The sequence below is a fragment of the Dichotomopilus funicola genome, assembly GCF_033296635.1.
Source record: "Dichotomopilus funicola strain CBS 141.50 unplaced genomic scaffold C8A04scaffold_3, whole genome shotgun sequence".
NCBI lineage: Eukaryota > Fungi > Ascomycota > Sordariomycetes > Sordariales > Chaetomiaceae > Dichotomopilus > Dichotomopilus funicola.
In genome coordinates, this window is record NW_026944024.1 from 349,064 (window position 1) to 376,131 (window position 27,068).

The 27,068-nt window shown below is 53.7% G+C and overlaps 8 protein-coding genes and 1 non-coding gene across 9 annotated transcripts; 5 read left to right on the forward strand and 4 right to left on the reverse strand.

Annotated features, from left to right (window-relative positions):
• Window positions 1–965: 965 nt before the first annotated feature.
• On the reverse strand, window positions 966–3,347 carry C8A04DRAFT_34089 (uncharacterized protein; the record flags this gene model as incomplete). Its single annotated transcript, XM_062782709.1, has 3 exons — window positions 966–1,331; window positions 1,400–3,072; window positions 3,251–3,347. 3 exons carry the CDS (start codon window positions 3,345–3,347, stop codon window positions 966–968), a joined length of 2,136 nt encoding a protein of 711 aa, XP_062640737.1.
• A 1,362-nt stretch (window positions 3,348–4,709) lies between these two features.
• Window positions 4,710–7,390, forward strand: C8A04DRAFT_34090 (uncharacterized protein; the record flags this gene model as incomplete). Its single annotated transcript, XM_062782710.1, has 6 exons — window positions 4,710–4,837; window positions 4,919–5,055; window positions 5,111–5,257; window positions 5,322–5,758; window positions 5,828–6,859; window positions 6,995–7,390. 6 exons carry the CDS (start codon window positions 4,710–4,712, stop codon window positions 7,388–7,390), a joined length of 2,277 nt encoding a protein of 758 aa, XP_062640738.1.
• A 3,947-nt stretch (window positions 7,391–11,337) lies between these two features.
• Window positions 11,338–12,191, forward strand: C8A04DRAFT_24610 (uncharacterized protein; the record flags this gene model as incomplete). Its single annotated transcript, XM_062779231.1, has 2 exons — window positions 11,338–11,474; window positions 11,540–12,191. The coding sequence occupies 2 exons, from the start codon at window positions 11,338–11,340 to the stop codon at window positions 12,189–12,191; spliced, it is 789 nt and encodes a 262-aa protein (XP_062640739.1).
• Window positions 12,192–12,860: 669 nt separating this feature from the next.
• C8A04DRAFT_24611 (uncharacterized protein) lies at window positions 12,861–13,877 on the forward strand (the record flags this gene model as incomplete). Its single annotated transcript, XM_062779232.1, has 2 exons — window positions 12,861–13,007; window positions 13,104–13,877. 2 exons carry the CDS (start codon window positions 12,861–12,863, stop codon window positions 13,875–13,877), a joined length of 921 nt encoding a protein of 306 aa, XP_062640740.1.
• A 181-nt stretch (window positions 13,878–14,058) lies between these two features.
• Window positions 14,059–16,011, reverse strand: C8A04DRAFT_24612 (uncharacterized protein; the record flags this gene model as incomplete). The annotated part of the gene is made up of 5 exons (XM_062779233.1): window positions 14,059–14,624; window positions 14,685–14,797; window positions 14,866–15,621; window positions 15,680–15,905; window positions 15,969–16,011. The coding sequence occupies 5 exons, from the start codon at window positions 16,009–16,011 to the stop codon at window positions 14,059–14,061; spliced, it is 1,704 nt and encodes a 567-aa protein (XP_062640741.1).
• A 1,634-nt stretch (window positions 16,012–17,645) lies between these two features.
• On the forward strand, window positions 17,646–17,754 carry C8A04DRAFT_t9. The gene has a single exon. It is a non-coding gene; the product is annotated as a tRNA-Met (tRNA).
• A 734-nt stretch (window positions 17,755–18,488) lies between these two features.
• C8A04DRAFT_34091 (uncharacterized protein) lies at window positions 18,489–19,893 on the reverse strand (the record flags this gene model as incomplete). Its single annotated transcript, XM_062782711.1, has 4 exons — window positions 18,489–18,548; window positions 18,776–19,401; window positions 19,452–19,735; window positions 19,793–19,893. The coding sequence occupies 4 exons, from the start codon at window positions 19,891–19,893 to the stop codon at window positions 18,489–18,491; spliced, it is 1,071 nt and encodes a 356-aa protein (XP_062640742.1).
• A 3,022-nt stretch (window positions 19,894–22,915) lies between these two features.
• C8A04DRAFT_24614 (uncharacterized protein) lies at window positions 22,916–24,250 on the forward strand (the record flags this gene model as incomplete). Its single annotated transcript, XM_062779234.1, has 1 exon — window positions 22,916–24,250. One exon carries the CDS (start codon window positions 22,916–22,918, stop codon window positions 24,248–24,250), a length of 1,335 nt encoding a protein of 444 aa, XP_062640743.1.
• A 529-nt stretch (window positions 24,251–24,779) lies between these two features.
• Window positions 24,780–27,026, reverse strand: C8A04DRAFT_34092 (heterokaryon incompatibility protein-domain-containing protein; the record flags this gene model as incomplete). Its single annotated transcript, XM_062782712.1, has 3 exons — window positions 24,780–25,001; window positions 25,158–26,951; window positions 26,994–27,026. 3 exons carry the CDS (start codon window positions 27,024–27,026, stop codon window positions 24,780–24,782), a joined length of 2,049 nt encoding a protein of 682 aa, XP_062640744.1.
• Between the last annotated feature and the right edge of the window lie 42 nt (window positions 27,027–27,068).

Below are 27,068 nucleotides of genomic sequence, written 5' to 3' on the forward strand. Positions count from 1 at the left end.
GAACACAAGCTGATTGATGTGATTGTGTGGACGGGAGGCGGGCTGGAATACATGGAAATCGCCGATACCGCGGGCCGGCCCTTCCTGTGCGATCGAGGAACTAATTACGTTCAAGTGGGGTTGGCCTGCCTTTTGCACGATTTCAAGTCGAACCAAGAACGCGGCAACAAATAACAATGTGAATGAACAATGGAAGACGCCTGAGGGAGACTTGATTGGAACAAAAGGCCGATGTTTTTATCTTCCTTTTTTCGAAGTCAGGTTGAGATGGCTTTAATTACTGGTCTTGCGCCATCCAACGAGTGTGAGGGATAGCGTACACATGCGCTAAGATCAATGAACTAATTACTAGTTAGTTACATAGTATGTGGGTAATTAGTTAGTTAATTATCTTGGCGCTCATAACGATACCGTGGAAAGCAATTGTCTCGACAGAGTGGCAGGAAGGTGTTCAGACAAAACAATTGAAGCCAATTTGTAATGTGAGAGAGTGTCGTTACAGGCAGGACGATATACCATGCAGTAATGGAGGACGTTGGCGACCTAATAATATTAATCAACCCTCTAAGTTAGACAGCGCCAGCCGGGAAAGCTTCAACGACAGTTGACTGTCTGCTTTAATACACACCTCACGACACAACAGTCACCTGGAGTCTGAGGAAGCAGCCTAAATGATAATTACCGCCGTTTTGAAATTGATATTGGCCTTGGAAACGTAACAATCGGGGCCCTGTTCGGTCCCCCGCTCTCAATGTGATCATCGTTGAAGGCTTGCAAGCCGCTGAATAAGAAACCCAAAGAACACGTAAATCGCCTAGCACGTCAAGTCGTCGTAACGGAAAAGCAGAAACATGAGAGTGAAATACCAGATCTAGGTGCCCATCCATATAACAACGCCTGAGAAACAAAGTGGAGATTTTCTACGCCAAAGAGAACCGAGCGTGACCGCTACCGAGCCCACCTATTTAAACTGCTTCTAGCGGCGTTTCTGACTTGAACAACCACATCTCGCCGATCAGAACGACACAACCGACGACCATGGCAATAGCAATGATCGGCAAATTCACCGTCGCAAAATCCAGCCGCTTGACGTGGATGTGTTTCTTGCTGAGGATATCGCGCCACAGCAGGCCGGCGAGCGATGCACTGAAGGCGCTGCTAAAAGCACCATAGTTGACACCTAGCGCCATGGTGTAAATTGTGGCCCAGAACATGCGCTCCGTAATTGGGTGGCTGTCAATGTGGTTGATGTGGTCGAGATGGTGGATGTGGCGCCAGGCTTGAATGACTCGGGAAAGTAAGATGGTGGTTCCGATGTTAGTGCCGGAAAACTAGTCAAGTCGCAGCGGTTAGTTGCTTGGTCTAAAGAGAATCGCCGGTATAATAAGTGGTTGCTCACATTGCACAGGAGGACGGAGAGGAACCCCATCCCGCCGATAGCGCCGATGGTGCCGGTCTTCTTTACCCAGGCATCCCAACCAAGAGCAAAAATTTGCACCCAGCCCTTCGTGACCAACCCCTGAACGAGCACGAACATGGAGAAGGCGAAGGGGATCAACGCAAACGGCAGATGCGCAATCACAGCCGTGGCCGTGGGAAATGTCTCTTGAGCCCACCGGTAGGTATCCTTTGTCTTGGATACCAATGTTGCTCGCTGCGGTTGGGTTCGTTCTGATTCCCCGGGGGTTTTGAATTTGGAATCCTTATTCCCTGGGATATTTGGTTCCTCTTTGACCTTCTCCGTCGGGGACTTCTCTGGGCTATCGCCGGTGGTAGAAATCACATCCTCCGTGTTCTTTTCCGCATTCAGCCCCGCATCCGGTAGGGCTGTCGTTTGGCCAGACACCGAACCATCGGATGAGGGTCCCCTCTTGGTCAATGCCGCAGTCATCATTTCCTGCTCCTGCTGATCGCGCAACGCCTGCTGCACCCGTAAACGTTCGAGTTCCTCGCGACCTTTACGGGCGATTTCACGGGTTTCATGACGATGAAGCCACCCAAATACCACGTCCCATATGAGCATGATAAAGGCGGCCGGGAGGGTAATGTAGAAAACCGGTTTTTTTTCTGTGCTTTCAGCCGCAGCATTGACGGCTAGGACAGCAACCAGAGTGGCGGCCATAATAACAGCGCCGAAAATGGCGCCCTTCCGGTCTAGGAATGGATTAACAATCTCTTCGAGAGAGAGCAGTGTCCCTTGCTCGCCGGGGGCATCCTCTTGCTGCTCGGCGGGGCCTCTTGCGTGTGGGATATTGGGGTTGACCGGTTTGCGCATCCGCATCTCTTCCGGAAGTTCGTGCATTTGAATGGACGGCGGGATGAGCTTTTCACTGTTGAATACGACGTAGAGTAAGAACGGGAAAAGTACAATGCCGGTGATGATGACGGGCACGATCATGTGAGCCGTGTAGTCGACGAATTTGATTTCGAAAGCGCCGGCAAGGACCAGGTTGGTTGGATTCGCTGAGACCAAAATGGCGGAACCAATGTTGGCCACTGCAAACTGGCTGTAGATCCAGGCACGTGGATGGACGATGTTGCTAGAGACACGCGTCATGTATGCGAGGAAGGCCGTCCCAGAAAGAATGACAGGGTCATTGCCGACGAAGCTTGTGAGGATGAACCAGAAGGCATACAGGTAAAAGAACAGCCGATGGCCTGTCTTCCCGCCCCATTGCAGTACCTTGAAAGCCAAAAAGCGAATCACACCCGATGCGTCGATGGATATGGCGATGTAGGCTAGCGAGACGAAGAACAGCATGATATCGACGGGTGATATGTTTTCCGTCCCCCAGGTCCCCTCCACGACCTCTTGGCGTCCGATGGCGAGGATGGCGAGCAGGAAAAGGTCGGCAATGAGAGGCGCGGTGACGATGTTTAAAGGGAAGTCGAAGCGCGCGAAGGCCGAGATCTTGACCTGGCCATCAGGATCCACATATTGTGAACGCCTGTCCAACTCATCTTGTGTGGGGTGAGAAGTGATGCGCAAGATGGACAGCCCACGTAAGAAGACATGATAGAGCTTCCTGGGGGCGAAAAGGGGGATGTGGAAGGGGAAGAGGACGACAATGTCTGCGTAAGGCTCGGGGTCAGTGGTGGGGTTGTTCCTCCTGTTCCGCCTTCCATTCCTCTGCGTGTGTGTGCTGTGCCCGGGCTCTGTGAACCTGAAGCTGGGCCGAATTATTTTCGAAACTGAGTTCAACGGGGAAGGGGAGCCTAGTCGGGGGAACAGCTGAAATTCGCGACTTACTTGCCAGGACAAACGCCACGAGCGTCACGATGGACCTCCAATCTTTGATTTGGTCATAATCCAGCGGTTGCGTGTCACTCTGCGTGCCCTCAGCCATGTCGTCGACTGTCTTGTACCGAACTCCGTGCAGCACGACGACGGTGCATTGAACCCGGAGTTTGACGCGCGAGCAGTCTCACCCGATTCATAAGAACGAAACGATTTCTTTCAAAACAGAGCCGGCGTTGGCAGCGGGGCAAGCTCGGGAACGTGATGGGGCGGAGGCCGGAAAGCCCTGTGGGCCGTTGGTGGAGCCAAGCTCACAGCGCTCAAAGCCCCGGGGGAAAGAGCGTTGGGCAGTGGGCGGGTGAGGTGCCCGGGAAGGCTGCACGTGCAGGCCAAGTCGCCATCCGCTTCAGGCTAAGGTGGTTTTGGGGGGGGGAGGCGCCAGATGGGAGGTTGGCATGGCTTGGCGTTGGTTGGGGAAACACACCAGGGTGGTCGCGTTTCTGGACACCGCAACTCACGCGACCTTGCTCAGTTGTTCTGCCAAACTTCGAACTGTCTGCATCTGGAGACCGATCCTCGGTCTTACAATCCGGGCAATCAATGGATCATCGGTAAGAACACTGCCTCGTCACCGTCGCGGGGAGCCAAGGATTACTTGCAGATGCCTACAGGGAAGCAGCCAAAGGGATCTCTCGATCGCGCAGCAATTTCGTGGCTGTGCAGCGTCGAAGATACGACAGAAAACGAAGCCAAAGCCACTTTTTATGCACACCAATCCGCCTGGCTTCACCGACTTCCATCTTCGGGACGCCTGATGCACCCCATGGGCAATTCGGGATTTCAAGGCTTGGCGTGGCATCAAACCCACTGTCAAATGAGGCTCTTTAGGCCGGCCGAAGTGGCTTCTTGAGGGCGATCTGCGGCCAACGCCGGCATCCTTTGGAATTTGCGGCTTTCTCTGTGAAACCCCGGAACCCCAGCCTGTGACGAGAGACGCCCCGAACCTGGCACTTCAATCCTGTTTTGCTCTTTGATTTGGCTATGGCGCACGTGCGGACGGCTTACTTCTTACGAATTAACTAAGCAGCTGCTGGTTCGCGAGGACGGGAGTTGTGGCTTGTTTTGGGGTTTGCTTTTCGACGGCTTCCTATCAAAGGCCGTGCCGCCGCTCGCCCCGGTTTCTCTTCGCTTCCCACGAGACTTGTTCCCCGCAGTTTTTTACCCTTTCCACATTCCCTGACCGATGTGCACCACGCTTCAGCCCTGCACATTCGTCATGCCAATGCCGCGACCGACCCAGAAAAGCGGATTCAACGTCCTTTTCTTTCTGTCTTCGTTTCCTTCACATCTCCGCCAAGCCAGTTAGTTGAGTCGTCGTCGTCCTACCTTTGATGAGCGTATTTTTTCCGCAGGCCTACTCGTCCCTCTGCCCGAGAACACAGGGCAGAGCATCTTGTCAACCCTAACCCGAATGCCTGCGATCTTACTCCCAACCTCCCTCGAACTACTCGGCCGAGCCGCCAACGCGACAAACGATCTCCAACCAGTGGTTTGCTCCTGGCCCGTGAGCGGGCAATACGGTGTTGGTTCCAGGATCTTGTTGGTTACTCACTCCTCCACGTGTGTTGGGAAGTGGACGTTGGCTGGTTCATAAGTTTGGGGACTGACAAGACCTTCCAGATACTACGTGTTAGTGGCAGCTTGCGTGCTCGCCCGGAAAACAGAATGGCTTCGCAACGCGTGTCTGGCGGCGGCTTTGATCCTCCCCGCTATTGCGGCCATCCACGCGATTGTACTTGCAGCTTTACATGTCGATAGTACGCATCTTTCCCCGTTAAACCCCCTCGATGATACACGCTAACCAATCTGGAGATGCTATCGACATGGATGTTTACGGTGCGCTCCAAATTTGTTGCATTGGCATCCTCACAGCGCCGGCATGTGTCCGGCTTTCAAACACGTATTTCAAAGCACCAGGGCGCAACGTTCTGTTTGCGTGGACCGTTCTAGTTATTGCGGGTAGGTCGTTGAAGCATGCATGCCTAACACCAGGACTCTGGACACTAACACGTGAAATAAAAAGGGTTGTTGGCTTTGGCCGTCGAGTTCTTCCGCGCTCAGTCCAGCCCATGTCTTGACGATGGGCAAGGGTATCCCTTGCTGAATAAGATGCCGTTCCCTTACGGAGAAACAACTTGCGGTCTGGTTTGTGAGTCGGGTGTCAAAGGGAGCCCCGCCTCACCGATGCGCACCGGCTCAGCCGACAATATCTACGTCGTCCCAACGCCATCTATTCTCACCTTTGGTGCTGCCACCCTCGTTGCCGCCGCCTCTTGCGTCCCCGGGGTTCTATCCATGGTATCGATTCGGCATAAGATTACCAAGGAGGAGTGGACCAAGAAATTCGGAGGGGTGGATGCCGACGAACCCATTGAAGGGACAAATGGTGCCACTCGCCGCGGCATGAAAGACGTCAATGATGTCATCCGCGGTCTTCTCAGCGTGGTTGAAATCCCGGTGGTACGTTCTCCTGCTCAGCCTCTTGTTTTCTTTCCAACCTAGCACTCAAGAGCTAACCCTTTGACACAGTTTGGCGGCGCTGTCATTGCGCTGATCATCGTCGGCGAGCTCAACTTCTTCAACTACCCGGTAGGATATCAGACCGAGCCTGCGGCAAACATTGGTCAATGGTCGAACATCACCGCATCCGTATTTGCCGCGGGTGGTTCTTTGTACATGTTGTCGTCGAAGTGGTTGTCAAAGTGGCTCAGAAACGTGGAGAAGGAAGAGGACAAGGAAGAGGACAAAGAAGAGTCGCCGTGTCACTGCGCTTGCCATGTCCACCTTCACCCAGACTCCATGAGCGACAACTCTGACGCTCCGGAAATGGTGCGGGCTCCTTCCGTAACGCTAACGGACCCCGACGTTCAAATCCATAGGCAAGACACGGCAGCCACCAATCCGCTCTCTCCCATCCGCACCGAAACTTTCCCTGACAACGAAAGTGCGATAAGCGGTCTCGGGATTCACACGATGGATTCCAATGCCTCTGGGAGGAGCCAAAAGCGCGGTGGTGCTAGGGAGAAACTGTTGAAAATCACGGCAAGTTTCGGGACGCCCTCCAGGGACAGGTACAATGACTCCGAGTTTCGGTCCGGGAAAGCCTCAGGGTTTCCGCAAATCCCAGGTGAAAGGATCCGGAACCCCGGTCTCCGTGAGATCGAGGAGATTTGGGGCGAGTCGCCCGCCGAGTTGGAAGACGACCACAGTCCCATCAACGGTAGGCGATCCCGAGCCAACAGTTTCAATAGCATCTCTCGCGCCAGCTCAATTGGTCCCCGGGCTCCCTCGCCCGCCCCGCCTCAAAGGGCGTCGACCTTGGGCCCCGTTCCCTGTTCAGTACTCGGGCTACCGACGACACATAGCCCCGAGAGCACCAACGAACCCGTTTTCCCGACACGACCGTCGGACGAGCTGGAGAAGGCACGTTCCCACGGCACAGTTGTTACATTACACGAAGGACCCAACTCACCAGCCATTATCTTGTCGTCAGAGGACGACCCTGAAGAGTCCCCGACGCCATGGACGGGTGTCGCGCCCCTAGCAGAGCTGACGTCCACTGTAGAAGAAGACGAAAGTCCGACGCTGCATGAGGGCCTGGAAGTGCCTCACGAAACGCGGCCACCGTGCCCTATGACAGAGTCTAAGGGAGAAGGTCCGAGCTTGCTCGAGGAGAAGACGACCTCCTCCGGACAGGGCCCTTCGAGAAACGGCGGGTTAGATGTCCCTGTTACAACAACCACCGATTCACTCAAGGCGGCGGTGCCTCAACGTTCCCCCTTACAACACACACCAATACAAGCCCAAACGCCCACTGGGCAACAAACACAAACACAGCAGCACCCTACAGTACAGCAGCGGCCCTCGATTCACCCGCAGCAACCCCCACAATCCGAAGCACAGCATCAACACCCGCAAACCATGACCCCGCAACAACCACAGCCAACCGCTCCGAATGCGCCTATCTCTGCGGGAGCAGCACCCCCACAGCAAGAAACCAGACAACCGGAAGCGGAACCCGTTCCCTCACAATCTGCGAAGGGGAGCAGCGATAAGCAGCCACCGCCCGATAATGCGTCGATCAAGCCGTGATGCCGGTTAGAAACGCCACAAAGCGAAGCGCAAAGCATTCATATTTTATACAAACACAACCATTGATGATTTAACGACGGGGATATAGGGCAGGGCGTTTGACAGACACGAAGGCATACAGGACGTAGCGGCGTTTTTGGTTTATCTATGGCAGTTGGAGGTCTTTTTGTAATTCATGTATTCTCAGCCGTCTGTCTTTTTGGCCCCTGCCCGTTCTTGATTTGGTGTTTCACCTACCGTTCCCTCTGCTTTCTCGGGCTGGTGAACGGAGACAGAAAGGGGACCAGTGGAAGTCATCCAGCAACTCAGAAGGAAACATACGGTGAGCAAGGCGTATTTCAGTTCGTTATTAGATAAGTCTAGTCGTATTATGGTGAAATAGAACCAAGGCGTTAACCATCTTTATGTGATCGCAACGGTATTCCACAGCACCATATAGCTGATATCTCCTCGCATCCTGCTCGCTGAAGAGACATGCTGCGACGTTGTCGGACGAAGGATTGGAGCTACGTGCATTCGGAGTCAGATCCCATCCCCGAGCTCTCTTCCATTGCTCAAGCTGCTCCGGTGGGGCAATTGGGCATGCCCATGTCGGGTGGTCACACAGTATAGGTATATATATATGCCCCCCCTGACGGAATGGAAGACAAGAGCCACAATTTATGATTGCGACGAAGCAGATTGATGCCACAACAATGGTGAACAGGCTAGGACTTGCGAGAGGCTGAGCTTAATTCCTTTTAGGAGGCTGATTACCTCCCTGCAATAAGGATAGGTTCTGGATAGGCTGGTCTGTAAAGACGGCCATAGCGCGGTACAGTTTAGTGTGTACGATAGGGAACTGGAGAAGGGTCTCGGATGTATGGCGAATGTCGAAGATGATGTACATCATTTAACCTGGCTAGTAATCGAGGTTGTCGTTGCCTTGGCATCTAACGTCGGCCCAGATCCCCAAACGCCTACAACCACGAACGACTACGACGATGCCAGACGGGAAACCTAAGGACCCAAGGAACCCAATTTGATAACTGCGGCGGGTGTTGTGCGCGGGCGAAAGGGTGTATGCTGTGAAACCACCTTGGCTTTCCTACCGTAGTTGCATTGAGCTCTAGCAGCGAGATGAAGTTTGTTGTACCGAGAAGATTTCTTGAGCTATAATTATACAAGTACGAACATGTGGCCATGTAGCGACCGGGCGATGTATTCGGAGCCGGATTGAATGGTTAGAACTATGAAGCAATGGAATTTAAGGTTGCTGGAGATATGGACAGGAGCTAGGATTTACCCAAGAAGACAGACAACTCGAACGAAAAAAAAGGGGGAAGGGGTTGGAAGCGTAGAGTGGTGATAAGGGACGGCGGTGATTCCCATCAGCCTAGCATTGGTATGCCGTTCAAGAACCTTTAGGGCCGCTCGTTGGGTCGCTGAAACGGCTAACATTCACAAGTTATTATCATTAAAACCCCGCGGAGTTATTGGGAGGAAGTATGGACTGTTTCACAATGCGCTATTGCTAGCTCCGGTAACAGACTTAAGACTCAAGTTTGTCTTATATTTGATGATAAAGCCAAAGATTAATATATTCCTCGTATCCCCCTCACCCGGATTGTCATTTGCTTGCCTGCCCCCCAAATTTGACTCCTATGTAAATATTCCATCACAGCCCGGCCAAAACAACACCCCCATCTTCATCGTCGGAATCTGAAAAGCTGCCCTGCTCTAATTCTGTCTCCGGTAGCTCCTGCATTACGCCGTTTGGTATAGATGTTTCTTCATAATGGCCCACGGTCGTATCCTTGACCCGCTCCAAATTCCGTGGCAACAGCTGTAACTCCTGCAGGGCCACCCCATTCTCACGTAGCCCTGGATCCAGGCCTGGATGAAGGGACGGTGTCTGGTTGCATCGGGGCGGCGGACGGGGTCCGAGCGCGGGGTCTGGAGGAGGTGCCGTTTGATGTCTTGGTTGGTTTCCATGGCCGTGCAGGCTGCTTGGGCCTTCGTTGACTGTCGTTTGGTGGTGATCTTCGTGTGTATCTGGTTTGTTCGGTATGTTTTCTTGCGGCTCGCGATGACCATTCGGTAGGTGTTCCTGACTCTCTAGAGTGCCCTGATTGTCCTGCCCCAACCAACTCCCATTCATCCCCCGGGCTTCGGCCTCCTTAATCTGATTCCCCGCCACGGTGAAAATGGCGAAAATAACAAACAGAGTAAATCTTGTTTTTTGCGCATCTGTTAAAAGCAGAAAAGGGTGCACACTTGATCTCGTTGGCAGTGGTTCGGACGGGGGTGTATTAGGCAGAGGGGGAGAGGCTCTTGCAGACTGTGGCTGGTCAGGCGGCGAGGGATCCGGGGACGGATCCGGAGACGGCGGTATATTCGCTCCCTCCTTCAACGCCTTTTGCTTGTCTCGCGGGGGTTTGTGATTCCTGTACAGGTGGCGCATGAGCTTGTTGCGCGACGGTAATGATTCACCGCACAAACGGCATTTTGTCCGCCATGAGTCTGCGGGCTCATTAGAGTCGTGGTTGGTATTATTGGGGGTCACTGGTGGCTGAGGGCCGATTGAGATTCCCCTGTTTGCCATTGACCTTGGCTGGAAAACGGGGGAGGTTGGATCCATCGTGAATTGTGAGGCCAATGAGTCGTAAGGCGTGAATTATGAAGGATTTTGTGGATGAGAATGCGGCATGTTGGGCCTCGCGACCCCCTCGAATGTGGGAGCGGTGATGACGTGGAGTCTGGGACGATGTGGTCGCCGACTGGCCCTCTCCTGCCCAATGTTCCTCTCAATCTTAAAGATTGACGATTGTTGCGATGGCGATGATGAGTGAGTGGCTTCAAGGCGGCGGCGGTCTTTTCAGCTTGAAACGTGCGGCTGCCTTCTGCAGCTCGTTGTCGACCCCGCGTTCCGGTTTGAAACTTGCCGTCCAGAGTTCGTGGCGGATTGGTGCGTGAAATCGCAGCCCAGCCTGAGGTTCATCGGTTTTTCGTTGTTTGAAGTCCGATTGGAGTTGCCGAACACCAATGGCGTTGAGTTGTCGATCAACTGCCTGCCGGCTGGAAACCGGAGGTGGACGGTCCGGCCATATAGAACCCTAACCCTTCATTTGGGGCATCAGCGTCTCCATTTCCCAAGTCACTTACCGTTAGCACATCAGAGTTCTATACAACGATCTGGGTCGTCAATTCCAATTCCAACTTGATCATGGACATTTCATGGCAATTGGACAAGCCCAGGCTTGATCCCCAGCCGATTATGGGGCGCCCATTCTCACCAAACGTTAACAACCACATCGTTCCGCCATTAAGTATTAATTACCTTCCCCACCTCCTACGCAATAGTAAGAAGTTTGGCGGCTTGCTCTATGTAACGTAAAGAACGGTTGACGAGTATTGGGTGTCTAAGAAATAAACCCACTTACATTTGTTTATAATTTACACTCTGATGGCCCAATCCACGTTTAACATCACAGCGGTCGATAAGATGAACGCTACCTAGGCAGCTCTAAGAGTTCTTTGACTGATAGTTAATTATACGCTGAACACCCAGGCCGAACAAATTGCACACAGACACCGTGAACGTCCATTCATGGCTTCCGTCGGATATTCGTGTCATATTTACGTGAAATTTGACTGTTGTCCCAGTTTCCTTCTCCGACGATTCCACAGCCGAATTTCCCCCCTAAATATGTCGTTTTCCACTTACACTTCCTTGATCACTTCACGTATTCAATACCCCGTCTCCAAGATGCCTTACACGGACCGCATTCAGCCACATGCGATAAACACCCCTGATTGCCCCCCGGCAGTGTTGCCCCAGAATGTCAGTAATATCTCCAATATCAAACCCACGCTTCACTTGTCTCCCGAACTTCCCCTGTTCTCATCGTCTATGAATGTTAGGTCCCCGGCCCGCGCCGCTGCCTCCGCGCTGGAAGGCCTTGAGCATGCCCCAGCTAGACGCCTTGAAAGCCAAGTTCCCAGGTCTCAGTAATGGCCTGACATATAAAAAGGGCAGTACAATTGAGAAGGAGTACACCCACTACAAAAAAGCTCAAGGGGTCTCCGAGGCCGCGATCGAGGCGTACAAAGCAGCGGCCGAGCTTCAGCCGCAAAAAGAAAACCACCAAATCCTCGCACCACTTGCAGATATATATATCCCTACGAATTCTTGGACAACGAGTTCTTCCGGGGCGCGACTGGGACAGATCACATTGCGACCGAAGTCCCCCGGGCGTTCCTTTATGAGTGTTACTGCGACTATCAAGGACAAGACCTGCTGGCGTATCATATCGACGACGACAAGTTGTTCGATTGGATGTTTGCGGGCCGGCGTGATCAGGGCTGGGATCTTAATGGCTGGACCAATGGATTGATAGACATTGAAGACGGCCCAGATGATGTCAATGGTTCACCGCTTCCTAGACCTCAGGAGTCACCTGTTGGTCTAAAGACCATGACCAACGGTGGTACCATCACGCCTCCAACAACGGCGTCCCGCCAGACCACCCCTCTATCACCTCGAAACGAGAATAGCATCCTTCCCGCCCCGGTCCGGCCACCCACAACATTGATGGATTCTGACACGCGGAACATGTTTGTTGAGACTTTCTCGGGACGGTCAAACGCTTACCTGGTCAATGACAAGGGCGGGCTGCGCGCGTTCATGCAGAGCGCCATCTTTTACTGCCGTCATCACCCGGCGTGCAAGATCTGGATCACACGGCGCAGTATCACGACCAGGCCAGAGGAGGCAGGACTGGAGATTATCGACCTGTTTAATGTGTCCTGGGACGACTAGTGGGCAGGCTGGGGCAGGTGAGTCAACTCAGCTTTTGTCCCGATCCACGTGCCACATTTACTAATTCGTATGCTTGTCATGTTTAGGAGAGGTTAATTACCCCGCAACCACAGATGGTTGAGAACAATATGGCTCGCTTCAAGGTCGCATTCGTTTTGTTTGGCGGAAGTGGTTATTGGCGGATAGCTCGGCTCAGGCCGCACAGCGAGCGAATGGGGCAAAGGGACCCGGTCTGGGATTTGTTTACGGCTCAATTTCTCAAAAGATACCCATGCATTGCATTCAAGCATTCATAGAGGAGACGGACAGCTCATTTCTGCAATCAACAAGTGGATACATTGGAGACGGATCTCGGGATCCACTGCTATTGGGGCGTGTCGTGCCAAATCCCCAACCCAACTGATTCTGCTGCAGTGCTGTCGCCTCGTAGCTGCCCAATGGCCCCAATCTGCTGACGTGTAATGAAGCCCGATCCCCAAACAAAACAATCTGGAAGAAATAATTAAGGGTAGGATATCTCCGGCCAAAACAATTCTTGTCCGCTCCGAGTCAAGAGAGAGAACGTCCAATCCTCCCTTTCCCCGGCCAAAGTTCATTCTGAATCCAAAAATAATACCCCCAAAATTCCAAATGTCGTGACGTCGGTAAACCCGACCAAGTCCGTACACAATGGAATACACACCACCACCAACACCAGAATCATTCCCCCAATTCCGCAAACGGCCGCTTCCCAGCACACGGCGTCTGCCAACCCGCTTCCAAGCATCCGCCGCGGGGCTCGATCTCTCCAACAAGGTCTTTCCAACCACGCCCATCGTAAGCCCCCTCCTAAGACAGCCCCTTCCTCATGTACTTCATCACTCCCCCGATGACCACTGACTGACTTCTCCCCCGCTACTTAATCACCGATAGACCTTCTGGCTCAACACCCGGCACTTCCCCCACGTCCCCTCCTCCTCCCCCCTCCTCCCCTACCAAGACGACCCCTCCGACCCCCACCCCAACATCCTCTCCGTCTCCCTTCCCCCTTCCCCCTTCGCCACCACCCTCCAACGACTCGCTTCCTACTTGCCGGCGCCTGTCGCCTCTTTCCTTACCCACCGGCTTATTCCGGAATGGTTCCTCCCTTCGCGTGTCATTCTCAAACAACGGAGGCGGGATACCTACGCTGACGAAGATGTTCATGTAGCGCGGTTTACGCGCGAGGTGGATGTTTATGAGCGGTTGGGAAAGGTCGGGTTACAGGGGGCTGGGGTCGGGGAAGGCGGGATTGTGCCGAGGATGTATGGACGGACGCATTTTGAGGGACGGGACGCGATTGTGTTGCAGGAGGTACCCGGGATGTCGTTACGGGCTCCGGAAGTGGTGGCGCGGGAGTGGGAGGGGGATTTGGAGGGAATGGTGAGGGAGTGTTACGAGAAGTTGGCTGGGGCGGGCGGGTGGCATGAGGAGGCGTGGTTGGAGAATTTGTGGGTTGTGCCGGCGGGGGTGCCGGGGGTTCCGGGGGAGAGGGTGGTGGTTGTTGGGTTAGGGGGGGTTCGGTGGGAGGGGGAGGAGGAGAGGTTTTGGGGGGGCAGGGAGAAGGGGTGGTGGGTGGAGGGGGCTTTGGAGGGGTTGGGGGATGTGTTGGGACGGTTGCAGAAGGGGTATTGGCAGGATGGGTGGTTGGAGGAGTTGGATGATTAAGTGAAGGGAACTTGGGTAAGGGTGGGTGGGGAAGGACCTTGGGTGGGTAAGATGGTGACCAAGAGGTTAACCAATGGACAACAACAGTACAGCTCTCATCTCCTTTGTTTTCATGTATCAAGACAGAAATAATAACACAAATGGCAATTAAACCAAGAAATGTCCGCCGGCCGTGAGGACATCATATCCTACCGCTGTTCCGACGAGACCCCAGGTCGGCCCCCTCGTGTCCATCGAAATCACGCCCGTCATACGGCCCCTCCTGATCAAGTACAGGCGTAGCCGTAATCATCTGAGCATCCTCCTGGATAGGCGATTGTAGGTATGCATGCTCATCTTCCGACGCAGGCGTCTCAGCGTCAGACGGTTTACGCTGCCGTGGTGGGAAATTAAGTCCTGCGTATCCCATGTCTGGGGATTCAACGCCGATGGCCGTCGACTCGGGTTCCGAGTCAAGTTCATCCACCGCTCGTACTGCAACTACCGTGTTGGACTTGTCCTTCTTCTCCTGCTCGGGATAGTCGTACAACTCCTCGCGCTCGTGCTCGTGCTCGTGTATCGAGGCCATCTCGACGCCCGACATAGTCGAGTACCGACTACGGCGAGATGGGGCAAGGGATGCACGGTCCTGGGCCGGGGCTATACTGTTGGCGTATTCGCTGGGATTGTGGTCGCGGTGGTTCCCAGCGTCGCTGATGGAAGCGTACTCAAGGCGGTCGTCGCGCTTTTCACGGGCCCGGATGCGTTCTGGTAAGATATTCGAGTCAGATGAGGAAAGGAGTGGAGTCCATGAGGAAAGATACATACGGCTGAGAATTTGGAGAAAAGTAAACACAGTGAGTGACATCAAGAGGAGTGGAACGAGCTGGCCAAAAGTGGACGGGTCATTCTCCGGGTTGATCCCGTTGGTAAGTTGGATCCTAGATAACAACATCAGCTGTGTATCCAAGTAAAGTGGGCAAAAGGACAGAGGGTGACAAGAACCCACCAGTTAGAACTGTCCAACCACCAACGCAACTGATAGACGTAGATCGCAGCGTTCACCACGGTCCACGTCGAAATGGCAATCCCAGCAAACAGATAAAACCCAAAGATGCTGTAAAAGATCTTCTTAACCCGAAACAAGGCCGGCATCGCGTTCCTCAACCACGCAACGGACTTCTTCCTCCTCCCGTCGTGGTGCATCCCTCGGCGAATAATCCGTCCCAAGCTCACCCCAACGGAGAGAACGTAAAACAGAAACATGATCAAGTAGTTGGCGAACCCATGGATCGGTCCCGTAAAAAAAGCCGGTAACGAACCCGCCTTGAGCGCCTTATCCAGTTCCTTGTCGAACACAAACTCCCCCGTCTGGAAGCACGCAGCCGGCAGCAACATCAGGCTGTACTGATCTGTTATCTGGGGCACCTCAGTCGGGAACCCAAATGACCCAGAGCCCTGGTTGGCTAACAAGACCCCCGTCACGACAAACACTAACGTCGTGACGATGATGCGCAGGACGCCGACGTAAGGGTGCTCCCAGTAGTGGCGAGAGACGGTGACAGCCATGAGATGGGTGGCGCAGGTAACGAGGAGGATGTTGGCGACGATGTTGTAGTGGTAGGCGGAGACGGAGCAGGCTTTGGCGTAACGGAGTGTGATGGCGTAGGCGCCGCCTGTGAAGACTTGCTGGTCGCTGCAGGTGACGATGAGTGCTTCCACGATGCCTGAGATAGATAGCTGCCAATTCTTCAGGGCCTTCTCTCTACGCTGTGTCAGCAATGCGAGAATCTTTCGGCGTTCGGCAGCATATCATGACTTACTCTCGGGTTAGCCGGTTGACAATACCAAACACATGCTTGGTGGCCCACCACGCCGAGCTGGTAAAGGCGAGTAGCAGCGATACCACGGTCACACACAAAAATGCCCCTAGAACACCAGCACCGGCAATGTCGGGGTCGCCAGGGAACTGTCCTTCATGCAATCCACCAAGGGAGATTGCTGTACGGTTGTTCTTGGAGAGAACCACGCTGCAGTTGGGTGTGACGCCTGTTCCTAACGATGAGCGATCCGCCCATGACATTCTCAGTACAGGACACCCGGGGAACATACCATAATGGGCAGCGCAATTCGCGCTTGAGACGTAGGCGCCCATGTTAACTACTGGTTATCACGACCGCACCGTCGTAAAGGCACAGGGTACCCTCGAGATTGCCGGCACTGAAATCAGTTCTGAGACACGCACGAGAAGTAAATCACGGCTTCCAGCGCGACGCAAAGATCCAGAGCGGCGGGCCCCGAGTAAATAAGGTGCTTGGCCCAACCCCCAGCGAGTAGCCTTCCCAACGGCGTGATATGCAGCAAGCCGCATGTCCTCCATGATCAACACCCATCCATGCCCAACCATTTCTAAGCTTTTTTCCCGTCTGGGGGCGAGAGTGCTGATTAACGGCAAGGCGCAGGTCCCGCCAAAAACAACTCTTCGTGATCCCCTCTTCCCGAGACGGAGGCACCTGTATCTCCCGGATTTAGCAGCACCAACATGCATAATCGACCCCCTGGCCGCAGCCCAGCAGCCAATTGGTGGCGAAGGGGGGTTACCTTCGAGCTGCGGCCTGCGACTCATCCAGCCGCCCAAATTGCAGCAGACTTCAGAGCCTCACCAACTGCATAACAAACCCCTTGGTGCGAGACCATCCCCCTGCTCAATATGAGGGGGTCCCGAGCCCGCAACCTCCCCCGCACGGCCAGAGAGGGCTGGGAAGAAATTCTCAAACTCAAGTGACTTCCTCAGGCTACCGACCGAGCTGTTGGGATGCGGCACGGCTCGCGAGGAGCTGATATTAACTTGTCGCAGAATGCACGATCGCGTGCTGTGCAGCCAGGCAGGTAGGAGAGCGGGGCGACCCGGGAGGAACTGGTCACACTGCAGTCTGTTGCAGCATCGTTGCTCGCCGTCCGGCGTCCGGTGCTCGAGGAATCCATTGGTCAAACATCGTTACTCGCGAAATTTCAGCGTGAAATACACCCTCGGTCTCCCGGTGCTTCTGCTCCTCGCGAGGCTCTCATCTTGGGTGTTTGCTCTCCCGGGCCGCTGTGTGTGTCTGGCCAGGTGGTATTCGCCTGGCCGAGTTGTGACAGGCCTGGAGCGGGTGGCCCCCCAAAGTAACCCACCACAAACTTCAGTCCCGACACAATCCAGATGAGCTGTGCCACGAAAGGGAGACTGGGCAGTAGGGAGCGAGCGCATTTGATGGCACACGTACCTCAACATGTGATGCGCCGAGGGGCAAGTGTTTGCTGTTATCTCAAACCAGCCGACCTTGAAGGAGATGAATAGGAGAAACCAGGTCGAACAGGGAACGGGGAATAAAATGGGAGGTCCACGTTCCCTTTTCAGAAGCGATGCGCTTCCTTATTGGTTGGCAGTGGCGGCTGGTGGAACCTCTCTCAAACCGGAACCCCATCGTGCCTTCCGTTTGTTGTGAAAGCTCACGTTCTGTCGACCAGTTCGCGCAATCAGATGGCGGGGTCCTCAGCTGTTTGAACCTTCCTTTAACTGAGGCCCCCACCAACCGCCCAGAATGCCCCGTGGGACCCCAACCCCAACATGCCGCCGATGTTTTCACGTTTCGACTCCCAACCAACAGCTCCACTAGCGGCACAGTCCGTGCCCCACCAGCTGGAAAACCATGCCCCGCACCGACAGAAAAATGACCCCCAGGACCCCGCTCAGATTCCGCTCAGTCATAAGGTGACGTTTTGCCTTTCTCTTTTAACAAATCATAAGGGAGCTTGGCTCAGTTGGAAGAGCGCAGGTCTCATACTTTCTAGTATGACTCGGTGTCCCAACACCTGAGATATCCTGAGGTCGTGAGTTCGAGCCTCACAGTTCCCATTTGCTTTTGATTTTTTCTTTATCACAGAATTAGCATTTTTTTTCTTGGGGAATACTGCAAATTGTGGTTTGCGCTGCTTCTTTTGTTCTTAATTCCCACAAGAAGCTAGAATTAAACAGGGATTTTCAATCAGAGGTTTTTTTTGCCCTTACATACAAATATCGCAACGTTGACAAATGGAGCATCTCACGTGCCATTAACTTATTATCGCCCAAGCAAGCCAACAAATATCCCAGACACAACGGGAAAAATACGTGTGGTATTATCATTAAGAAGATTTCCCTCTCCATTTTACCTCCCCCATTCACTTAGTACCCAACCGCCCTTTGCAATGCAAACCCCTTAAATAAACTCAAACACTCCATTACCGCGATATGCCTCTGTCCACCTCGCAATGCAAACCCAAACACACAAACCCATAAATATGGAACAGTTCAACAGTAAACCTACCCAGCACCCGGAACCTCAGATTGCATCTCCGCTCTGAGCCTCCCCTAAGATCTTCCACCTCGAACCCCCATTCTTACTCACCCTCGATACAACAAAAATTGAACCAACCCAACCCTTACTCACAACACAATTAATCCTACACAGCACTCTCCCATCGTTTGGTGCCAAACAAGCAGACCCCTAAGCACTCATCAACTGCCGCCTCAACACCCTCTGCTTGAAAGACTCCGGCGAGAACGGACCATCCACAGGTTCTGTCGCCGGACTCGCAGAGCGGAAATACTCAGCGTTGGCACTCGCGGCAGTCCTGTAGCCGGTTGATGACAAGTTCGCGGTTCGTAGTCTGGGCAGGACCAACGTGTTGAATGTGGTGTGGCGGGAGAGCGGGTCGTGGTTCGCTGGGTTTGGGAGAGGAGCGCCTTCGGGCGAGTCAGTTTCCGTATCCGATGTGTTGGTAAGGTGCGAGGTTGCAGATGGCGAGGTCGGCAGTGAAAGGTCTGAGGCAGAGTACGACACGTTAAGTTTGTTTAGGCGGTGGTGGGTGGAAGAGAATGGTTCGTGGTGACAGACACAGGAATCGCCTTCGGACTCGCAGGTGTCGCAGGGCATGCCGATTCCCGAGTCACGCGAGTCACGGGGGCTGGAGACGTTGGGTTCGGAGTCGGTGCCGTATTCGTCGGTGTCAGGCGTCTTCATGGGGCTGGGGGGGCTTTCGTCCTGGGTTGCTTCGGGTAAGGTGTTTTTTGGAGTTCGTGGGATCCGGAGGAGAAACGAGGCGGGGCTGAACTGCGTGCTTTTACGTCCTGTTTTGATACTTTTGGGATTTCGGGGAGAGCCTAAACCTGGGGAGGTCTCGCCCTGCGCACCGCGCTGGAGTATGTTTTGGAGCATTGTGCTCCGTCGCCTGGATTTGCGGTTCTCTTTCTTTAGTGAGGTTTGGTGTTCAGTGCGTGGTGTGCCAGACGGGGAGTGTCCGCTTGCTGGCGAGCGGCATCGGCTTATGGACCGTTTCATGACGTTGACCCTGTGTGTTTCGAAGACTAGTTCCAGTTGTCCGGCAAGGAAGTTGAGGTAGTCGGTTCCGAGGTCCTTAGGCAGGAGAAGATGAAGTTTGTCGCGGAGGCTCTTTTTCAAGGCGTCCTGTTCTTCGTCAAACGCTTGTTCCACCTCAACAAGCTCCGTTACGGGGTCGAAATCTGTCGCACCGTTAACGATTGCTCCTCACCACAAAATGGGGTGACCATACCTGGCGCCGGAACTTCGACGTCGTCTGGGAAGATCAACGCCCAGGTGTTCTCCCAGGTCCACATTTCCTCGCCCAAACCCAAGCTCATCGAAGCTAACACTTTTATCATATCTTCTGTGAGCCCATCCTCGAGATCGTGCTCACCGTCTGCTGTCACCTCGCAAATCTCGTCTCGGGGTGCTAGGACATGTCGCTCAAGTTCCGGCCCCGTCTCAAATACCTCTTTGCAACGGCGGCATTGATGGGGATTGACTCGTAGTTGGTGATGTGTAAGTACGTGGCGTCTGGAATCATCCATTAATTAGTGACGGGTTGGATCTTGATCGGATGCGGCAACTCACATCATGGCGCCAATGGATTCAAAGGGAGCCTTTGCACAGGCCTCGTGCTCGCGGACATTGAACCTGACCGGATTACGCTTTCTAAACGGACACGGGTACATGGTCATATGCCCAAGTCTTGGGCTGTGGTGGTCCAGCAACGTCTCTGTCTCCCATTCATGGCTAGGGCGGCCTAGTGTTGGTGGTTTCGGTTCGCCTTGGAGTGTCCCATGCCGCGCAGGAGTATGGAGCTGATCGTATTTCTTAGCTACGCCGGGGATCCCGGGCGACTCGGTATCCAATGCCGGACTCTGAGCTTCATGTCCACCATCAACCTGCTTGGTTTTGCGCTGTCGGGACTTGGGGGTCCACAAGGCAACAGCCTTCTCGGCTAGCTCTCGCTGCTTGACTAGGGACGATAGTCGGGGTTGTCGATGGAGGACGTGCTCCTTTGATCTCGGGTGCTCCAGTCGAAACATGGTGGCGTTCTCAACGGTTTCGAGAGAGTTCACCATTTCCAGATTTATCGGTGCGCGGGGTTAGCCATATGTGCCAATCCACTTCAGCAAGCCCCTTAGGTGACCGGCAGTCGCGAGATAAAGGATCGGTTGCCGTTAGCGAGGTCCGTAGAAATCAGTATTTTCAGAGAATTTGTCGTCGTGGAACATGCTCATGAAAGCATACGAACAAGAACAGGGAACATGGAAGTAAACAGTTCAAAAAAAGGAAGACGTGGGAAAAACGCGGGGATTCCCGCGCGTGGTCGGCGCGACGGTCTTGAAGGGACCCGACCAATACCCCCCTGGCAGCGGATCGGTCATCCATCCTCCACGGGTTCTGGAACAACGCCTCTTGAATGGAACGATTCCTTGGATTCCTGCAACAGCCGTTGATTAACTTGATTGCGCAGGGTCAAGATCGAACACCATGCGCCACGCGACAGCTGAGAGCAGCACTAATCGGGGCAGAGCATCGGCAGGCATGAAACGAGTCGAGATGAAGTCCCCAATTTGGGACCAACGACCACTTCATTCGTCCATGGCGCCGCTGAGCTCGCAAAAGTGAGCGCGGCGGGTTGCGATTTGGTTTTGGGATGGTGGAGTTGTGTGGCCCAGGAGCTCAACCAACCCCCTGTTCGGAGCGTGTTGTGGGCTGTGATTGGCTGCTGTGTCATTCCCCATTGAGCATATCAGCGGCTACGATGCTCTGTGCCGGCGCTGATTCGGCTGAAGAAGAGATGGGTCAATTTCTCGCGGGTGTCACCAAGAATTGGCACAGTTTATTTCATTTTCGTGAGTGACGTCGTCTTGCCGGTGGTTCCGGTTTATTGAAGTTGAAGTTGATAACGTCGTTGGACAGGAAAGGGGTTTTACCTGCGCTCCTTGGCACAGACCCAAAGCCATGGAAATACGCATTTAATTACGTCCATACCTGGGTCGCTGGGGAGTTCAAAGAGAATGGATGCTACCTGGTAGGTAGCTCATTTCGGAAGCGATCAAGGCCACAGAACGAAGTATCTTGATTCTTGGCGAATCTAATTCTCAGCGGGGACAACACAATGGTTAATCACCGGGAACCTAGGTGTACAAAACGTTCGGTACATGTATTCCCGAAACGTAACAAGCGGGTAAAATCCCCAGATTTATGTGGAAGTAACCCTGGAAGATCGATGTTGCGCTGGCGATCTCGGTTCTCGGGCGGCTCAGGCCGTGGTGCCAGGTCAACGACCTCCAGTGCACACTGTGATCCGCTCGATCTCCTATCATTACACGTAAGCTGGAACTTCAGGGGGGGTGAGTATGTTCAATTCCCAGGCATGACCAAAGTAGATACCAAGGAAAAAGATTCGGAGAAAACGTTGGATCCCGTAAGTGTTCCACAGTAGGTACCTTGATACACAAGAAAATCTAAGGCACGTAATTACCTAACCCACCCCTGCAAGTCTTAGTTACCACCCTCATGCTCACATCATCACCATGCCCGGATGCCTAACTACCTAGGTACCTACCTACCTACATATGTTAGCCCGTCCTACCTACGCACTCCAGGTCCGTACCTTGGGCTGGGTTCCAATGTTTCTACTTGAGATGAGGCAAAATCGTTAATCAAGTGCCTGCTGTTGTCGCTCTGTGTTGTTGATGATTGGTGGTATCTGTAATGAGAGTGGATTTTAGTAAGTAGGTAGTTAATTGCGCAAGTCTGCTTGACAAACCGTATGGGTTCAGGCTCAAAGGGTAGTAGGGTTTATGGTTTTGTATGGAGCCCGCGGTGTGAGAGGGGAAAGGATAGTCGGTTTGGGAAGTTGACAGCAAAAGCTGTTCGTTTAAAGTTTTCAATGACTGGGTTCCCCGGGCTCCATACCTTTACAGTGGATGATCTTCTTAGACTCTTTCTTATTAATTATTTTCTAGGTGGCTTTTCGATTCATGAGATCTAGACAAAATCCTGCTACATTTGGCCCCCAAACTTCGACCACTGCAAATGCACGACACCGAAGCCCGGAAAGATAATCCCTGCTCATGTCGCTCGGACGAAGTACTTGAGTGTTATTAATCACATTGTCCCAATAGAAACCCACGTGCCCTGTCAACAACGGAGGCCCCGATCTTTCGTTTTTGAGGGAATGGTGAGAATGATACTTGTCTTGTTCGCTGAATTTTCCTTTAAGCTAATTGATAACATAGTATTAAACTGCTTCTACGAACACGTGAAGCTGGTTTCTAGGATTAACAAAGGTCAAACATGTGCGCCCAGTGTCTTACTATGGATTCGGCCCAAGGTTTGCCCGTCTCGCAAGGCGTTTTCGCCTTAGCGCAAGGCCAAATGAGGGAGGCTCAACGACTTTCACCCCCTTGCTTGCATTCGGGTACCATGTTGGCAATGATCTACGATTGCGGATATTTGCGGGAGATGGGCTGAAACTTTGGGTTTTCTTTGACGATTCATCAAACAACCACCATCCATGTTACTGGAAACACCTTTGCGAATTTGCTGCCTAGACCACGGAGACCTCAGTGTCTCGCCGTCCTCTAAGCGTGAGGAATCGACAAATTCACCAGCGGGATGACCTCCACATCAAGCGGCGCGCTTCCCGATCCTTAACCGCCGCAAACCTTCCGCGACGCGCTTGCTTCGTTTGCCAAGATGAAGTCGCCCATCCAGCTTGGCTTCGTTTGGTGCGCCATCGGCCTTGTTGCGGCTGTCCAACCCCCACCTTCACAGAGTGATGTTGCCTTCACGTCAGCTCTCGTTCGGCGCACTCTCGATCTTTCGACCTACTTCAAGTCATATGACACGGCCGTTAAGAACCTTACCACCTATGTGGACGTCTTCGCGTCTGACCCCCGCCGCTCGTATGACTTCGGTTACGCTGCCGGGTTTCTTATCTCTTTCATGAGCGGCGGGGCAAAGGTGATCGGCGACTCGGGCGCGTCTGTCACAGATGAGGTTCCCGGCGTCATCGAGACCGTTCGCCGAGATGTCAGCACCCTAGCCACTACCCTGATATCCCAGAAGCCGGCCTTCGAACGTGCGGGTGCCTGTACCTATCTACACAACGCCACATCCGACCTGGCCACCCACCACGCAGAACTCACGACCGCTCTTCTCGCCAAGCTTCCGACAGACTACCAGGAATTCGCTCAGGGTTTCGCGACGTCGATTGGCGGTGAATACCTCAAAGCCAGCGCCGCCTTCGCCGATGGCAACTGTACCGACGGGTCCAGCAGCGGCAGCGGTAGTAGCGCCACTTCCATCGGCAACCCTGGCGAGCCCAGCGCAACCGGTGGAAGCGGAAGCGGAACCAATCCAACCTATGACCCTAGCCAAACCGGCGGCGTAGGTTCACCCGATCAAACCGGTAGCTCGGGCCAATCCAGCCCGACCGGCGATGCAGGGAACCAAATCAACCCCGGACGGACCAGCTCAGACGCTCTCTCGGATGGAACGAAAGTGGGAATCGGCGTCGGCGTCAGCGTGGGGGTGTTATCTCTCATAGGAGGAGCATTGGCACTCTGGTTCTGCCTTCGGCGCCGGCAGCAGCCGCAGCAGACACCAGTGTATTCCAACACCGCGATTATGCCGCCCTACCCTGAGGCCGAAGACACAGGCAAGAGAGAGCTAGGCGGCGTGGAGATACAGTCTCCTCCAGGAAAGAGTCCTGCACCTTCTCCTGCTGTTGCTGTTGCTGCAGCGGAGCAACCGTACCCGCAACCATACCCGCTACCGTCCACGGAGCTGGACGGAAGGCAACAGACACCGGCGCCTGTGGGGATGGATAACAGGCAGCACACGCCAGGGCCTGTGGAGTTGAGCAACAGGGTGCACACGCCGGGGCCCGTGGAGATGGGGCCGGCAGTTCCACCTACGTCGGAGCTATCAGCCCATCCATACCATGTGTATGATCCAGGATACAACCAACAACCGCAACTGCAGCAGCAACCGCAGCAGTGGCATCAGGGACAGCACCCACACGCCTAAAATTGGGGCTTCTTGTCATGAGTAATCGATTGTGGAAATGGCGTACGGCGGTTGGCTATTTGTCGGGTTCGAGTACGAGCAAAAGGGGAGGGGGTAGGGGAAGGGAAAGAGAAAGCATTGGTTGGGCGTCTATGCCTAGGTATGTAAGGTATTCTTCATGTACATACTTGTGTGGGTCTTCCAGCCATTTAGGACCTTCAAGGTAGCTATAATTCAGTAATTATTTCATTCAACCCCGATTCTTTTCTAAAACCAACGGCATTCCGACATGACATTTATGGGTAGTTGTGTGTAGTTTGATTGTCGTTTTTGCACTCGCTCGAAGCGCCAAGGTTCATCTACTTCCTGTGTGGCTATCGGGATCACATGTCACATTATCCCTTAGGTCGTTCACCAACACAGCGACGGGTTGGAAGGCATGTTCCCTTCTCTTGCCTAACGGGGGGGAGCGGTGTAATGTACTCAACAGAGATCTCATGTCTTTCCACGAGGCCCGTGGAATTAGCAGTGGCCTTAAGGGCGCGCATTCTCACTCTATCGTAATAACGTACCGTGCCTCAGGGAAGTCAGGATTCGACACAACCTTAGCAGCCTCCGCTTCAGCCGTCACCGCGCCTACTCTATCGATAACCGCCATAAGCTCATGATAGTAGCGATTCTTCTCAGCCTCGAGCCTCTCGTCTGGAAACGGGTCATAACAGAGATCAACGGACCCAATCCGGCGAAAATGGCCCTTACGATCACCGCATCGCTGAAGGACAAGCCCGCGATTCATCAATTCGACAAACCACTCGATGTTCTCATCATCCTCCAAATCTAGGTCGCTGTCACCATCTTGAAAAGGTACGTCACCCGCACCGTCCGACCTACGTTTACCTCTCCCGGAGCCGGACTCGCCTGACAATACAGGCAGTAGGTACACGATTCCGTCGTCCGGGAGAGAGGCTTCATCGTCGAGGCAGTCCACGGAGATCGTGACAGGTAGCGTTCCAGTTTCGAGAAGCACTCGAGGTCCCGACACTTTCCTAGGAGGTTCAGGAAGCCGCTGAACACGCGCATGAACTAGGGCGGAGCATCCAACGGATAGTTCTCCGCCGTCGACTTGGCCGCACGGATCGGGGCCTGCTGGTGTAGTCCACGCCTCTAACACGTATATATACTCCTTCTGCTTCTGTTTCAACTCATCGACCGAGCCGGGATAGGAGTATGTCGGCCCATCGACGGATATCCACGACCACGAGGGCGCCCTCCATTGCTTCGGTCTTTCCTTTCTCTTCTGCGGATTGCGCACCACCCAAAGAAGCTGCGTGACCAGATCTCTCCGCCACATACCTGCCAAATAGTCGTCCCCAGTGATCTCACGTTGCCGTGTAGCAATCCCGGATAGTGCAGGCAGTCGGTCGGTCCCAAATGTCAAGGCGGCGTTGGAGTAATGGCTCACAATCTCGCTCCAGCTCCAAGCCGAATTCTCGGGTCGCACTAGTTTCGGACCTATCTTCCCCCGAAAGCCATCTGGCAGAAACTCTGATGCAGTGTTGCTCCTGCACTCCCAGAACATGCCCTCCTCCCCAAAGGACAGCGTGCGCGGCGCTAGAAGTCTTTCCTGCAGCGCCCAGGCGCGACCGGCCAGGTGCGTCTCAGTGACCGAGATCTCGTAGACCATCTGGAAGTAAAAGTTGCGCACCATTGAATGGTCACCGGTGCTCGCCGTGGTGAGAGTCACCGGGGCGCAGAAGCCTCCAACGTGGTGCTCCTGTTTTAGGAAGCAGCCGCCATGGACGCTGGTGGCGTGGGTGGCAGCCAGGTTAACGTGGGACCCGCCGTAGACCGAGCACATGAGAGCGGCTTCTCGCAACCAGTCGGCGTCATCTGACAGGTCTTGTATGATGCACAGGGCGTCGATCCAGAGATATTTGAGACCCAGCTTGCGTGTGATGTAAACGGCATCTTGGAAAGTTTTGGGGAGGCCTTCCAGCGGGATATTTGCGAGGAAAGAATGTAGATTCTCGGGCGTGAGCTTCGTAAATTCCCCCCTGCCCCAGCAGTAACTCAGGGTTGCGTATCGGGGCGTAGTTTCCCACTTTTCCCGATCAGTCAGGATTAGCTTTATGCTTTTGTCCTCGATTGAAATCAGCCTGGTTGGCCGTGCATAGCTCTTTTCACTGCCACACCATTTGTGGGATGTAGAGCACTGGTCTATCCAGGTCTTCGCAAGATCGAAGTAGTCGAGGTTTTCTCGCCACAGTTGTTCTAACGATTTGTTAGCCGTGAATACTGTAATAAGGACATCTTTTGCCTTCCTTATTGGTGATATTACACGTGATTCAATCTTGATCCTAGCCCCATAATCATTGCAATGGCTGGCTATCTTGCCCGGAAAGTTCATCCACAACGTTAACGAGTCGTTAAGCCACACGCTCTGGATAGACAGTGAAGCTGTACTGCTGTACCCAAGGGTCCGAAGTCGTGACTCAAGTTTGCGGAATATATCAAGGTGTTCAGTCTCCCTAAGGCGACAAAGCATGAATTCGCAAAACTTGCATCCATTTCGGGTTGCTGCTTCGATCTCCTTAGTATCGAGGGCCCTTCCAACGGTGCGAGCCCAGCCTTTAGTGGATAGATCCGGCCAATGTTCGAGTAGGTGGCGACAATTTCCGCAAAATCCTTGAGCGACATCCGTAGTCAACATCAGCTGCTGAACCTACCGCTCGATCTCATCATGATCAAGCGCGTCAAGTTCCACCGCTCGGATGACATCTGACTCTGCATGGAGCATACTGGCATCTGCGGCGACATACTGGCATCTGCGGCGACATAC